The sequence below is a fragment of the Narcine bancroftii genome, chromosome 2 (assembly GCF_036971445.1).
Source record: "Narcine bancroftii isolate sNarBan1 chromosome 2, sNarBan1.hap1, whole genome shotgun sequence".
NCBI lineage: Eukaryota > Metazoa > Chordata > Chondrichthyes > Torpediniformes > Narcinidae > Narcine > Narcine bancroftii.
The window spans coordinates 320699869-320715342 of NC_091470.1; the positions used below are offsets into that span (position 1 = coordinate 320699869).

General features: G+C 38.8%; 1 protein-coding gene across 2 annotated transcripts in view; it reads right to left on the bottom strand.

The window, feature by feature from the left end:
• The window catches only part of LOC138755588 (neural-cadherin), a 283392-nt gene that overhangs the window by 15140 nt on the left and 252778 nt on the right, over positions 1 to 15474 (bottom strand). For both annotated transcript variants that reach the window (XM_069921840.1, XM_069921841.1), the window contains 5 exons: positions 12140 to 12354; positions 11110 to 11237; positions 10027 to 10154; positions 4657 to 4780; positions 1250 to 1430 (listed from right to left, as the gene is read on the bottom strand). In XM_069921840.1, the coding sequence (XP_069777941.1) occupies positions 1250 to 1430; positions 4657 to 4780; positions 10027 to 10154; positions 11110 to 11237; positions 12140 to 12354 (776 nt within the window). The remainder of the gene's footprint in view (positions 1 to 1249; positions 1431 to 4656; positions 4781 to 10026; positions 10155 to 11109; positions 11238 to 12139; positions 12355 to 15474) is intronic.

Genomic DNA, 15474 nt, shown 5'->3' on the forward strand with positions numbered 1-15474 from the left:
ACCTTAACTAAAATACGGCAGTGCCTCTCAGCCGTCCAACAACTCTTCATTATCTGCTCACACTAAGTATCAACATCCTTTACTTCATGTGATGCAATGACACATTGTACCCTTAGACTGAGAGCACAGACTCATTGGTTACGGCCTTCAGGGAATACCAAGAGTACAGTAATTAAATGGATTAGTTATGGAGAGATAAAAATGCAATGATGGACAAAACTAGCAGGTCAAACAGTGTACTTTATATTCCTACATAAAGTACACAGTTTGATCTGCTGAGTTTCTCCAATATTGTATTTTTACTTCAATCATAGTGTATGCAGACTTTTGTGTTTTACCCTCATTATGGAAAAAGGTCTGTAATACCACAGGCAGTTTGATTACTTATCAAATGGGAGTGGATACCATATGGAGATGTGAGTAAAAACACAAAATGCTGGAGAAGCTCAGCAGGTCGAACAGTGTCCTTTGTGTAGCAAAGGCAAAGATACATAAACAAAGTTTCAGGCTTGAGCCCTTCATCAAGGATGTGAAATCACAAGGGAAGATGCTTGCTTAAATGGCTTAGAAGACTGGGAGGAAACATTTCTGTTTCAATTGACCCACAAGCAGCATATCTAAAGTATTAACAGCTTCTATGTAGTAGCCCTCCCCTCTTTATAGTAAATGGAGACTAGGAAATTAGCAGATTTTGCAATTTTCACATACTATTCAATTAATAGTCCCTGCCTTATACTACGTGTTTTGAAAGAAGAAATCCTCTCAATATACAAAGACCCCAGAGCAAAGATAAGGTGTACCTCAAGGCAGTGATCCTGAACACAGGGTGATCTGAATTTGGTGCTAAATTATAGAGCAAGGGCAAACGAAAAACCTGACAAATCATAATTTCCATGCAAAAGTAGGGGAGCGTGACAATGCGGACTATGAATTATTTTTTTACTGTACAATCCAAGTGATAATCGATGTCGAGCATCTGGAAATGGGTCATGTGGAGGCTCTGAACTGTGAATTATACAGTAGTATTAAATAGGTAGCAAGAGGAAGAGCTTATGGAAGGTGATAGCAAGAACACTCCCCCAACAACACTATGTCAACCAATAATTATTAATCACATGTTCAGGTATATGCTTTTATATGTATAATGTGCACAAATTTCATTTACCCCTGCAAATGTGTTCAAATTTAAGTTTCTTTTCCTAATCCCTGATAAAGGGAATATGCAATTCATTGTCTGATTAGTTGTTACCTTCTTCGCACATGTATCCAGTGTAGCCTGGTCTGCAGTCACAGCTGAAAGATCCCCATTCTCCCAAACATTTTCCATGAATGCCACAGGAATATTGCCCAGCATTGTGGCAAACTCCATCAGTCACTGCACAGCCTGGAGAACTGTTTAGGAACTCTGCAGGATTCCCCAGGTCATATATCTGGTACCAGAGAAAAATGACTGGTAAAATATCTCCCCATTAAATCTGAATCTTATCAAATTCAAAATGCAGTTACACCTTTGGCTATAACAGACAAATAATTTCAAATAACACTAATTTGCAAAATAAGACTGAATGGATAATTATTTGTTGAATATTTCAATTGTGGATTGTATAATTTCCAGAATACCAACAGCAAAGGTTTTCTTTTTATTTCTTAACAAATTTTTCTTCAATGGCCTTCATCAAACCTAAGTCAACAGACTGAAATGTTCTCCCAAAACTCTATTTGAAGAGGAAGAAAGAGAACAGTTATTTCTATAAAAAGGAAAATACAGTAAAAATTCCATTAATCCAGCACACTCAAGACATTGGCGCAGTAAGACTAGCAGATCATTCCTATTCATATCCTGCCACACCTTAAATTCACCTTTTTAAAAATGTAATACATTTTTCAGTGATCCACAATTCACTGACATCACCATCAATGGTGGCTGAAAAACTGGAAATGATGAATCAGAATACAAGATGGAGATCAAAAATCTAGTTGGATGGTGAGAGAACAACAAACAATTTTGCTCTCAATGTCACCAAGATTAAAGAGCTTATTGATTTTGGGAAGAAACAGTCCATGCACCCATCTGTATTGATGAAAAGAAGATGGAGAGAGTCAAAACTTCAAGTTCATGGGAGTCCATGTCTCAGAAGACCTCTCCTGGAGCCATCACATTGAGGCATCCGTGAAGAGGGACACCAGCACCTCTGCTTTCTGAGGAGATCTGTCAGACACACTATCAAATTTTCACAGGCGCCCTATGGAAAGTATACTGACTGGTTGTATCACAATGTGTGTGATACCTGTGCTCCTGTCAAGGTACAAAACGTACAGCGAAGACACACAGTACAACACACACAGAATTTATTCGAGTCACGCTGGCAGGAATGAGCAGTATTTAGTGGTGGGTAGACAAGGTCACCTCACTAATACTGATGGGTCTCATTCAAAGAACTTATTCAGAAAGTACAATATTTAAAGCATTTTCTTGCATACAAATTTGATAACATTTCTTTGAACTCATTGTTACAAGCTTTATGTTTTACATCTTGCATATCTCCATTCAAAAGGCAGGGAAATCATTTGACATGAATCATTTATTCTCACATACAAGTCATAATTAAGAGATATCCTTTTTGTATACAGAAATTAACCTAAGTCCAGAAGGGTTGCTCCCAGTACATATCAACATCCAATCTCTGCTTTCCTGATTCCTGGACTTTAATTAACACATGCAAATGGATAGTTTCACATTATTTGGTGCTGGTCTGTTCCTTATTTAAATTTTAACCATTTGTGGTCTTTAAGTATCCCATTTAATGTAATACCTTCTTTTGGGCTTCTGTTTTGACACTTGGAAGCCTCCACTTAGCACCTTTTAACTTGATATGCTGGAGAAAATTTTAATGTGTGTCTTTTTGGATGAGCTTTTACTCTTTCTGCTGTTGCCCCATACTCTACATCATCTGTGACTCAAATAAATTCTGTGTGTGTTGTACTGTGTGGCTTGGTTGTACTTTTTGTACTACCTTGACAAGAGCGTGGCTATCACATGTGCTTTGCCAATTTAATTGCCCAAGAACACGGAAGGCTCCAGAAGGAAACAAACATGCCAGATCCATCCAAGGCTCTGACCTCTGACATCATAAAGGACCCCCATCACCCTGATCAAAATTCTTCTCACTGTTACCTTTGGGCTGAAGCCTGAAAAACCAGCACCTCCAGGTTCGAGAAAAGTTTCTTTCCAACAGCTATCAGACTCTTGAACTTTCCCTTGGCTCACTAATCATAGACTGCCCAGACATCATAGATGGACATTTTGCACTATTGCAAAGTCACTTTTTTCTGCACTAAGATCACTGTGAATACCTATCCTATGTAATTATTGTCTCTTTCCATGTTCAATTAGTTTACAATTATAGATTTTCTTTACAAGTTCATGTTTAACTGCAGCAAGTAAGAATTTCATCAAATAATGTATATTGCACAAATATGTGTCATTGAGTTTATCAAAATGATCAGAAAAAGGGTAGGAACCAAGCACCTGATGAGCCAGTTGTTGAACTAACTCGATTTCTGATTAGTCAGACGGCAGGTTACAAAAGTTCTACTGTAATTTCAAGTTCAATGACCATTATTTGAAATGTGATCAGCCAGAGCATATTCCTCCTACTTGCTCTGATCTACTCAAACCTGACACCATTGCTCATGTAATTACAAAACTGCTCGTCTGTTATCTCCTTTGTCGCCCCCGTTAACGTGAAAGGGCAAAAAACTGCTGGGATAAATTAGCATTAGAGCAATTTTGAAAAATAAGGATTGGCTGGCAGTGATTTAGTGACTTTAATCACTACAGTTTAAGATGATTAATTTTATGGAGATGAAGCAAAGAGCTTCATTTATTGGCAGTTTTGAGACTGAGCACAGAAGATTATTTGGCAGTTAATAATCTAATGTCTGTTGTGTAATGCATCACTGTTTTAAAAAGAAAAGTTGGCCACAATTCTACAACAAATCAGCAATCTGATTCAGAAAGATTGCTGGGATTACCAATGTAGGAAGAAGAAACATCTCAGGTGGAGAACTGGGAAAACAAGATGGAAAGATTGAAAAGCCATGGGATATGCCGGACTTTTCTCTGGTGCTTTGGAGAATATTCTTAACTTTCTCACTGGAAATTAATAGTTAAGAAATATGTTCACATGATAAATGAACATAAATTTAAAAGCAACCCTTTAACAGAAAGCAGTGCATAAATATTAAATTTCTATACATTAAAATAAAACACAAATATTGTAGATGGAGGCAAAAATTTGCATTGTTTGAATAAGTGGTTCTCAACCTTTTTCTTTCCACTCACATACCACTTTAAGTAACTCCTATGAAATAGGGATTGCTTAAGTTGATATGTGAGTGAGAAGGGAAGGTTGAGAATCACTGCTCTAGACCCAATTGTTGCTGAAATATTTTGCTTGAGAAAAATTGTCATTGGCCCATTTCCTTTGGAGTTATGAAACTGTACGATTAAAACCGAGGATTTCAAACTTTTTCTTTCCACCCACATACCACCTTAAGCAACCTTTACTAATCACAGAGCACCTATGGCATAGGGAATACTTAAAGTGGGATGTGAGTGGAAAGAATTTTCTCTCCTCAACTCTATTTGCTTACCTTACTGTCAACAATTAGATTCCTTATGCAGCCTATAAATCCTGTGAAGTGTAGTTGGTTATTAAGATGTGGTAGTGACTTCTTGATTCCTCCCAATTGAAGTGGTTGGTGAACATTGAGAAACCTAACAGATGAAAGAGCAACTCAAAATATCAGTCAAGATCATATGAACAACATGGTATCAAAATTGAGGAGTTGTCAGTACTGAAAATTTGTGATGCTGTATATAGGGAAGAGGATAGTCTAGTCCTCTAGAAAACATTGGAAAGTTATCAGAACAATGGCAGATGATATTTATTACTAACACATGAAAAACAATGAATTTTGGAAGGCAAATAATGATAGGACGTAAACTGTAATTAGTGTGTGGGAGTGGTAATAATTAGAAGGATCTTGGGGCACGTCCATAGATTTCTGATAGTGGCAGAAGAAGTGGATAAGGTGATGGAGAAGATTGATGGGATGGCTAGAATAGTGCATAGAATACAAGAGCAGCAATGTCTGTATAAAACATAGGTTAAGGCACACTTAGTGTATTGTGTGCAGTTCGGTTGTCACTAATAGAAAGGATGTGATTGCAATGAAGAGAGTTGATAGCAGATTTACCAGGATATTACATGACATTTCAGATATAAGAAGAGAACGAATGGACTATATTAATTTTCACTGGAGTGGAGGAGACTGAGTCGTGACCTGATCTAGGTCTGTACAATTATGATGGGGACTGACAAAGTACATAGTAAACATATTTTTCCTTGTTGGCTGTGGGTAAAACAAGGTGGCATACAGTAGGTAAAAGTGAAAAGTAGGAGGTTTAGAGAACATTTGAAGGGGAATATCATCACACAGAAATGAGATGAGAATACAGCCCTTTTGTAGAAAAGCTGAAGGAGGAGGATGGAGTGACGGTGGTGAAATTTGTGGTGGGGAAACGAGAGAGGAAAGTTATTGTTGCAGGGTTTAAAAATCAAGTTTAAGATGACAGCAAGGTTCTTGAGCATACAGTACATTTTCTCTCCCAAGTATTGTTATCTGAATGTCTTAACTCTGGAGATTCAAAATTTGATTAACTCTCTGGCTGTCATTGCCAATGTCTCTGCTGTAACTTGGGGAGAATAAAGACTGTATTCATTGATTGGGAATGGAGACCCTTGTGCAGATGGCACAGCTTGCTCACAGCTTCCTTAGCAAGACAAGGTCATTGAAGACAGAATTATGCATGGACACATTATCAGAAGCGTACCTTCTACTTAGGCAAGCTCTTGGGATTGGGAATGATTTGTTTCAATTCCAATTCTCTAGGTTCTGAAGTGACTGCTGAGGTCAATGTGGGGATTGTAGACTCTGTCATCGTCATAGAGCATGGAAGTAGGCCCTTCAGCCCAACTTGTCCACACGGACCAAAATGCCCCACTTACACTAGTCCCACTGCCTGTACTTGGTCCATATCCCTCTAAACATATCTTATCGAGGAGGAGTCACGTGATGGAGTAGTGGCCGGACGGTGAACTCCAGCCCTCTCCAGAAAAGTCGGGAAAAACAAGGGAAAACACAAAGGCACAGAAATAAAAGTTAAAGAAACGTGAGTATAAAGGTGGAAAGAAGATGGTGACAAAAAAAGAAAAATCAAAATCAACGGTAAGAAGAGAGGAAGAGAAGACAACGGAGGAAGAAGGAAAAGGCCTTACCTGTCCGAAGAGGCCCGTTGTGGAGAGAGAAGCCCGCTTCCTCAGGTTGGTAGAAATAGGACTACAAAAATGGCTCGCTGAGCCGAGTAAAAGTGCGCAACCGCGCATGAAAAAAAACACACCGACGGGAGGGGGGACCAGCTGGGGAGTCGATCTCCACAGCCGGCAACGACAGCTGCAGAACACCTGCAGCAAGAAGAGAACACAGAAGACAATGGAAACAAGAAAGAAGAGAAGAAAAGGGCAACAAAGAAACAACAGATGGCCAACCCAGAGGAAGAAGAAGAGGAAGAGTACAGTGAAATAGAAGAAGAAGGGAAAGGCAAGATAAAGGATATACTTTCTCTTGTTAGAGGATACATGGAGTCATTTAAAGAATGGCAGACACAGGAATTTAATGATTTAAGAAGAAGAATAAACAACACAGAAGAGAAAATGAACAAAATAGATATGACCTTAACAGAAATGGGAAAGAAAATGGACAAGATGGAAGAGCGGGCAGTAGCAGCAGAAATGGAGGTAAAATACTTAAAAAAGAAATTGGAGGAATCTAATAAAAAAGCGATAGAGACACAAGAACTGTTAGCTCAAAAAATAGATATAATGGAAAATTATAACAGAAGAAATAACATAAAGATAGTGGGCCTTAAGGAAGATGAAGAAGGCAAGAATATGAGGGAGTTTATAAAAGAGTGGATCCCTAAGACCCTAGGATGTCCAGAACTACAGCAAGAAATGGAAATAGAAAGGGCACATAGAGCATTGGCCTCTAAACCACAACCACAACAAAAACCAAGATCTATTTTAGTAAAATTCCTAAGATATACTACAAGAGAAAAGGTACTGGAGAAGACAATGGAAAAAGTAAGAGAGGGCAACAAACCACTGGAGTATAAAGGGCAAAAAATCTTCATTTATCCAGATATAAGTTTTGAACTCCTAAAGAAGAGAAAGGAGTTCAATACAGCAAAGGCGATTTTATGGAAGAAAGGGTATAAATTTATACTAAAGCATCCAGCGGTATTGAAAATATTTATTCCAGGACAACAAAACAGACTATTCTCGGATCCAGAAGAAGCACGAAAATTTGCAGAACAATTACAAAAATAGACTGAGGGATGAAGACGGGTAATGAGAGTAAAAATGATCACGATTGATATGTATGTGGGTAAAGAGGTATAAGAGTGAATAGAGACAATGTGCATACGTGAATGTATCTGTACTTAGAGGAAAATATAGATAGTATAGACAAGAATTAATAAGGGAAGGTAATGGAATAGAGAGAATAAGGAGGGAATTAAAAGAGTGACCTTTGTTACATATGAAAAGCGAAATCTTTTCTGGGGGGGCTGGGTGGGGGGGAATAGCGGTCACTGCAAAATCAGTTGACGCTTGCGAGTGAATTCGCAAACCCAAATGGAGAGGGGAGATGTGGTTGTCCGACAAGGGATAAAGGACAACTCAGGAGGGGAAGGGGAGATTGGGGATAAAGAAGGTATAAATAGGAGAATAAGGAAAATGTTTGATGTTGTAAGAATGTTGTCTTATAAAGAGTTTAAAATAAGAAAACAGAAATGGAAAAGGAGGAAAGGTAATGATGGAAAAACGGAAAGAGAAGATAAACAAAGTATAAAATGGCTACACTGAACTATATAACTTTAAATATTAATGGAATACATAACCATATTAAAAGGAAGAAACTACTAAATTTACTGAAAAAGGAAAAAATTGATATATCATTTATCCAAGAAACACACTTAACTGAATTGGAGCACAAGAAATTAAAGAGAGATTGGGTAGGACATGTAACAGCAGCATCGTATAATTCAAAAGCAAGAGGAGTGGCTATATTAATTAGTAAAAATGTGCCATTTAAAATAGAAGAGGAAATAATAGATCCAGCAGGGAGATATGTTATGATAAAATGTCAGCTCCTAAGTAACATAAAAAACAAAGAATTTGGAATTGATTTGGAGGATGCACAAAAAAGATTTGTTAAGATAGCCCTAGCCGTAGCAAAAAAATGTATTATGTCAACCTGGAAATTGGAAGATAATTTGAAAATACAACAATGGTATATAGAAATGAATAAATGTATTCCATTAGAAAAAATAACATATAGTTTAAGAAATAATATTGAAATATTCGAACAAATATGGGAGCCTTACATTAAATACAATAGCGAAAACCTACCGGGGACAAACATTACCTAAGTTGATGGAAGGAGAAGGAAAGAAAAGAATGGACTCAGTAGAATTTCTGGTGTATTTTTGTTGAATGACAATATTGTCTGACGGGTTTAATGCAACCTAGATTATATACCTAAAATGGATGAGAGGTGGGGTGTGGGGGGGTGGCTTGGGAGGGGGGGGGGGGAGAAAAAGTCACTGTATATGTGTGAAAAAGAAAAAGTGTATATCATGGCTAATGTGATTTATGGTGTGAAAAATAAAAAATTTAAAAAAAACCAAAAAAAAACCATATCTTATCCCTGTATTCTTCCAAATGTTTCTTAAGCATTGCAATAGTACCTGCCTCACCCACCTCATCTGGCAGCCAATTCCATACACCCACCACCCTTTTGTGAAAACCTCCTCCCCACCCCAGGTTCCTATTAAATCTCTCCCCTTTCATCTTAAACCTATATCCTCTGGTTCTTCAAATTCCCCTACTCTCGGCAAATTATGATTCGTTCAACTGATTTATACCTCTCATGATTTTGTTCATCTCTATGAGACATCCACCCTCCTCCTACACTCTAAGTAATACAGCCCTGGCCTGTTCAGCCTACTCCAATAGCTCAGGCCCCCAAATCCTGGTAACATCCTGGACCCTGCGCCCTCTTTAGCTTGAGAATATTTTTCCTATAGTTCAGTGTCCAAAATTGATGGGGCAACAGGTGCCTGACTAGGTGGGTGGGTGGATTTTTTTGTAGTACACTCTTTCCACCATTTCCCCAGGGGTTCTACGTGCTCCTGATGCATAGCTTTAAGATCTCAGTATTACCTTGAATACTTCCTCTCCACAGCTATTCCCAACTAATAATCGTCACTACCTCTGATGCACCTGATTATCCTTTGAGAGTCTAAGTTTTCTATTTGTTCATGTTTTTCTCCATTGGGATCTATTCCCAAACCTCAACTGGACTATGTGTCCAATTCATTAAGAACCTTGAGGTACTGGAAAGAGTCCAGAGAAAGTGTTCAAGGAAGCTTTTGGGGCAAAATAATTTTTCCTCCATTGAACAGGTAGAGTTGTGAGTTTCTTCTCCTTGGAGACTTTTTCTCTTAACCAGAACTTTGGTTATTGCACCAAGGCAAAGACCAAGTCCTCTAACACGTGCTTTAGGTCAAAGCTTCTTTACCATCGATAAGATACTATCTGAAGTGTTTCAGTAATCTTCATTTGCTTGGATGCTCGAATCTGTAACAACACTCCTTTCTGTGAGAAGACTGTATAGATAGAAAATAGTTTGATATATTCATAAAATCTCAAATATTTCTGTTGTTGAAGAATTTGTTGCTAAAAAAGGTATTCTGAGAAATTTCTGTTTCAGAATGGAAAATACAGTACAGATCTGCCATTTCAACGAATCACGAGAAATAGTCACTAAAGTGATCCAGGGGTGTTCTGTTCATTTAACCCCAGAACGTAGATTATTACACTTTAAAATATTCTTTACCTTGCTTCCCCAGGGGTTTCACCCGAGATTTCACACACATCGTGGTCCATTTCTGATGAGCCCCTACCAGTGCCCTCTTTCTCATTCACAGCTGCACCAATGCATTGGTCAAGGATTATCTTCACTCTCTATAACAAAATTAAGATTTATTTCAATATTGTTGTACCACATAACACATAGGCCTAAGAATTCAATTATTCAATGCTCTAAAACATTGTGTTTATAGCACACTCTTTCAGTCATGAAGCAATTGAAATGTATTAAATTGCCAATCTGGTATTTAAGTGGGTTGGTAATGATTCCAAATTCATTTTCCAGATCATTGATTTGTATGATCCATATTCATAAAGGGCACAATGAATATGCATATGCTTTGAAGTCATTTATACCAAATCCTCTGGGCAAAGGATGTGGTCTTTACTGAAACAAAATTTAATAAGAGGATGTGGCATTGCTTCAGATTATTAAAAGATCTGCATTGTATCTGGTCTTCCTCAGTGGAGACCAATGCAACAATATTCTATCAAATTATTTTTCACATTCACCCCTCATTTCAATTGTCTACATGATTCCCTACTGTCTTTCCAGTTGACCTAAAGGGCTCTCCTCAATGACTCATTCCCACCAATCCCTCCCAAGGCTTTCAATCCTCTGACCAACCTTTCCCCTGAATAAACTTCTCTAACTCAAATCTCTCAATGCACATCTTTCCCATTTCTCCCCACAAATAGCCCTCAATAGTTCATCCTGCCCTATGGATCTAGAAAAAAAAACAATGCAGAGCATCAGAACTAAGCAGACGAATAAAACATGGATTTTGACTGGTAACAGCAGGAAGTGAAAACAATGTGACAAAGACAAATGCTAAACAGAAATTAATTTTCCAATATTCAGAAAATTTGAGCAATCTCTCAGTCAAGTTTAGACACTTTGGGTTAACCTGATATCTTCTTAGATTCAACATTGCAGTAATATTTCTAGGAATTTCCATCTTATTTAATTTTACAGGCACAAGTTATTTATGGAATTAGTTGGCACTTTAACAGATTTTGTGACTCCATATCCCTGCATGTTCACACATACCTTTCCATCACTTATTATATCCAACCTATGCCAATGCCGATCGGCAACGATGACACTGGGTGGCAGCTGGAGACGGAGTGGTCCTGACCCATGATTAATGCTGAGGGAAGGAACTCCACTCCTCAACTCTGTGGGAAAAATGTGATGATTTAGGTCACAAATAAAAAAAGCACTTTAATAAATTAGAGTCTGAAACAAACATACTGATAGTCCAAAGGCTTTAAATTGTACATGGAAAGGCACTCAGATTGTCTGAAATACAAGACTGACAACTCTAGAATTTATACCAAAGATAAATTCTTTCCAATACATTCACCTTGAAATCAATTCTCATTTCGGCTCAAATGGGAAATTTAACTTTTTTTTCCTCAACTTTACACAGTGTCCAGCTCTCCAATTCTAATGGGCCATACAGCAATGAAACAGCCTTCTGTCCACAAAGATCAGTAAATACCCCTCTAAACAAAATCGCATTATTTATTTTCCCTGTATTTCCTTCAGTTCCCTCCAGATTCTACCAACTAATCTAAAAATTTGCATGTCCTTGGGATGAAGGAGGAAATTGGAGCACACAGAGAAAACCCAATTGGGTACATGGAGAACAAGCAAATTCCATGCTGAAAGCACTGGAGATCAGGATCTAATCCACATCACTGGAGCTGTGGGGTCACATCTCTATTAGCTGCATCTCTAGCATGTCAAATTTCTATATGTCTTCTTTGCTCAGAAGAATAAATAGAGAGGTCACAGGTTAGCTTTTCCTGTTGAAAGTCTCTCTATTATTAGTGAAAGGGCACTAGGGTGAAAGTTACGATGTCTTTAATGATCTTTGAAGTACATAATCAGAATGATAATAAGAAATTAGGAGTTGGTTTTGTGTATGAAATCACAAGCCATCAAAATTCGGGTTTCAGAATAATGGGAATGACTCAAATATTTATTTGAAAACTAGTCATTAACAAATTATGTTCTTAAGTTCAAATATAAATCAAGTAGAATTTTTCATTTCTTCTGTTCCTAATGTGTCTACCTAATGCAATGAAGTCTTCAGGCTCTCCAGGATGAATGTGTGAGAGTGGTCCATTGTAGAGCACAAGTCCATCAGCAGTTTCAGTGAGAAATTCCAGGGATATTACACTTTTAAAGCATGATTTGATGGGAGGAAACCAAGCGTAACCATTTTCTTTAAATGTGTAGCGAGTCTGCTGACATTCTGGTCCATCAAACATTGGATCGCACTGACACCTATTTGTGCAAAGAATGAATGGATTAATGTTTATGCATAAAGCAAAATTGTACATTGTTGCACTTAATGTGAGGTTGGAAGTTTAGAAGACAGGAAAAAAGGGAAATCAGATGGAGAAATTTCCAGGTGTAGTAAGCGCATCTAGATGATTTACCAGGTCCCCCTGGGGTGTACAACAGCAGACACTAATCCTCAGTGCCTTGGAATTCCTTCCTGGAATGGATAGGCATTGTGTGGAAACATTTTACAAAAGTTTGTTTTTATTCTTTCTCATCTGTCATAAAGCATTGGTAAACAGTTTAGTCATATGCCAAACTAAACACATTAGATAAAAATAAGCAATTGCAAGACTTTTTAAAATATTTAACTGAGCCTGCAAAATGTCTTCAATGAACACTTCATGATCAAATTGGCTTTTCCAATCTGCTTGTGTGATTGGAACATTAAGCTACAAGAAAACAAAAGCTTCACAGTTGGCAAGACACTTCTAACTCAAATTATTTAAGTCAAAGATTTGCCCTAAACATTTTTCCATTTCTTGTTTTTTTCCAGCCTGAAGGCAATTATAATATACTAGCAGGATACCTGGCGTTGCCTGGGAAATAAAATACTCAGGCTTGGCATGGTTCCTCAATTTTCCTGCTCCTTGTTTGTCTGGAGGCCTGAGCACTGAAGCGGGCCTGGTGTTGCTGTTCTGTTTCCCGCTGCTTGCTCCTTGCTTGACTGGAGGCCTGAGCAATGAGATGGGCGTATCGCTGCTGTTCTGTTTCCTGCTGCCTGCTCCTTGCATGTCTGGAAGCATCAACAGTGAGGCCAGATTGATGTTCCTCTGCTGCCCTTGCTTTCTCCTTTATCTAACTCTATGGGCTTGTGAAAAGCTTCTGCAATGTTGCTTCATTATTTTGGGCCTGTATTGAACTGGGATTGGCCACTTGTTTTTATTCTGAATGTGCACTGTAACTAATTGAGGGGTCCCTGGAGCAAGTTCAAATTTGTTTTTGAACTTTTGATAATCATATGGCCTTAAAGGCTAAATTCAATGTGGTCAATAGACAATAGACAATAGGTGCTGGGGTAGGCCAATTGGCCCTTCGAGCCAGCACCGCCATTCATCGGATCATGGCAGATCTTTCCCTTTCAATAACCAATTCCAGCCTTATCCCCATAACCCTTAACTCCCCTGCCCACAAGAGCCTTATCCAACAAATCTGTCCCCACTACCCTCTGTGGCAATGCATTCCACAGATCCACAACTCTCTGGGTAAAAAACATTCTCCTCATTTCTGTGTTAAATGGTCTTCCCTGTATTCTTAAACTATCCCCTCTAGTCCTAGTCTCACCCATCATTGGGAACATGTACTCTGATTTCACCCTGTCAAGCCCTTTGATAATCCTAAATACCTCAATCACGTCTCCCCTCATCCTTCTAAACTCCATCGCATAATCCAAGTCCTTCTAACCTATCCGCGTATGATAATCCTGCCATCCCGGGAACTAACCTCGTAAATCTGTGCTGCACTCCCTCTATAGCAAGTATGTCCTTTCTTAAATATGGGGACCAGAACTGGATGCAATACTCCAGGTGAGGTCTCACCAGAACCCTGTACAACTGCAGGAGGGCTTCTCTACTCCTATACTCCAATCCTTTCTTTATGAAAGCCAACATACCGTTCGCCTTCTTTACCATTTTTTGAACCTGCACGCTAGATTTCAATGACTGGTGAACAACTATGCCCAGATCCCTTTGCATTACCCCACTCCCTAGCTTAACTCCACTTAAATAATACTCTGCTCTCTTGTTTCTGCCTCCAAAATTGGCAACCTCGCATTTACTCACATTAAACTTCATCTGCCATCTTTCCGCCCACTCCCCTAAACTGTCTAAGTCCCCCTGCAATTTCCTGACATCCTCCTCGCTCTTTACTCTACCACCCAGTTTAGTGCCATCTGCGAATTTGCATATGTAGTTATGTATCCCCTCAACCAAATCATTTACATAAATTATAAACAACTGAGGGAAAAAAAACATTCTCCTCATTTCTGTGTTAAATGGCCTTCCCTGTATTCTTAAACTATCCCCCCTAGTCCTAGTCTCACCCATCATTGGGAACATGTACTCTGATTTCACCCTGTCAAGCCCTTTGATAATCCTAAATACCTCAATCATGTCTCCCCTCATCCTTTTAAACTCCATCGCATATAATCCAAGTCCTTCTAACCTATCCGCGTATGATAATCCTGCGGGACCCCACTCGTCACATCCTGCCATCCAGAAAATGACCCACTTATCCCAACCCTTTGTTTCCTATTTCTCAACCAATTATCTATCCATGACAGCACCCTACCCTCAATACTATGCTCCTTGATTTTGCAAACTAGCCTCCTGTGTGTGACTTTATCGAAGGCTTTCTGAAAGTCCAAGTACACCACATCCACTGGCTCTCCTGAGTCCACCCTCTTTGTTATGTCCTCAAAAAATTCCAGGAGATTAGTCAAGCAAGATTTTCCTTTAAGGAACCCATGCTGACCAGCACCGATACTATTATTCCTTCCTCAATGTTCTGCTATTTCTCCTTTAATGATGGATTCCAATATCTTCCCCACCACCGACATCAGGCTGACCGGTCTATAATTTCCCGTATTCTCTCTCCCTCCCTTCTTAAAAAGTGGTACTACATCAGCCACTCTCCAGTTTGCAGGCACTTTCCCAGAATCTAAAGAATTTTGGAAAATGTCAACTAGTGCTTCCACAATTTCCAGAGCAACCTCTCTAAGCACCCTGGGATGCAGTCCATCCAGCCCAGGGGACTTATCAGGCCTCAGTTCTAACAATTTGCTCACAACCACCTGCTTCTGGATCTCAATATCCATCAAATTCTCTGTTTCCTTCGGTAATTTCACCAAGTCCCTAGATACTGCTTGACCCCCTACCCCTTATCTGATCGTAACCTATATCCTCCTTAGTGAAAACAGATGCAAAATAATTGTTAAATTCCTCAATCATCTCCATGTCCCCATTGATCATTTCACCTTTCTCCATTTTCAAGGGCCCAATTTTGGCCCTAACCAATTTCTTCCTTTTAACATATCTGAAGAAGCTTTTGCTATCCCATTTTATA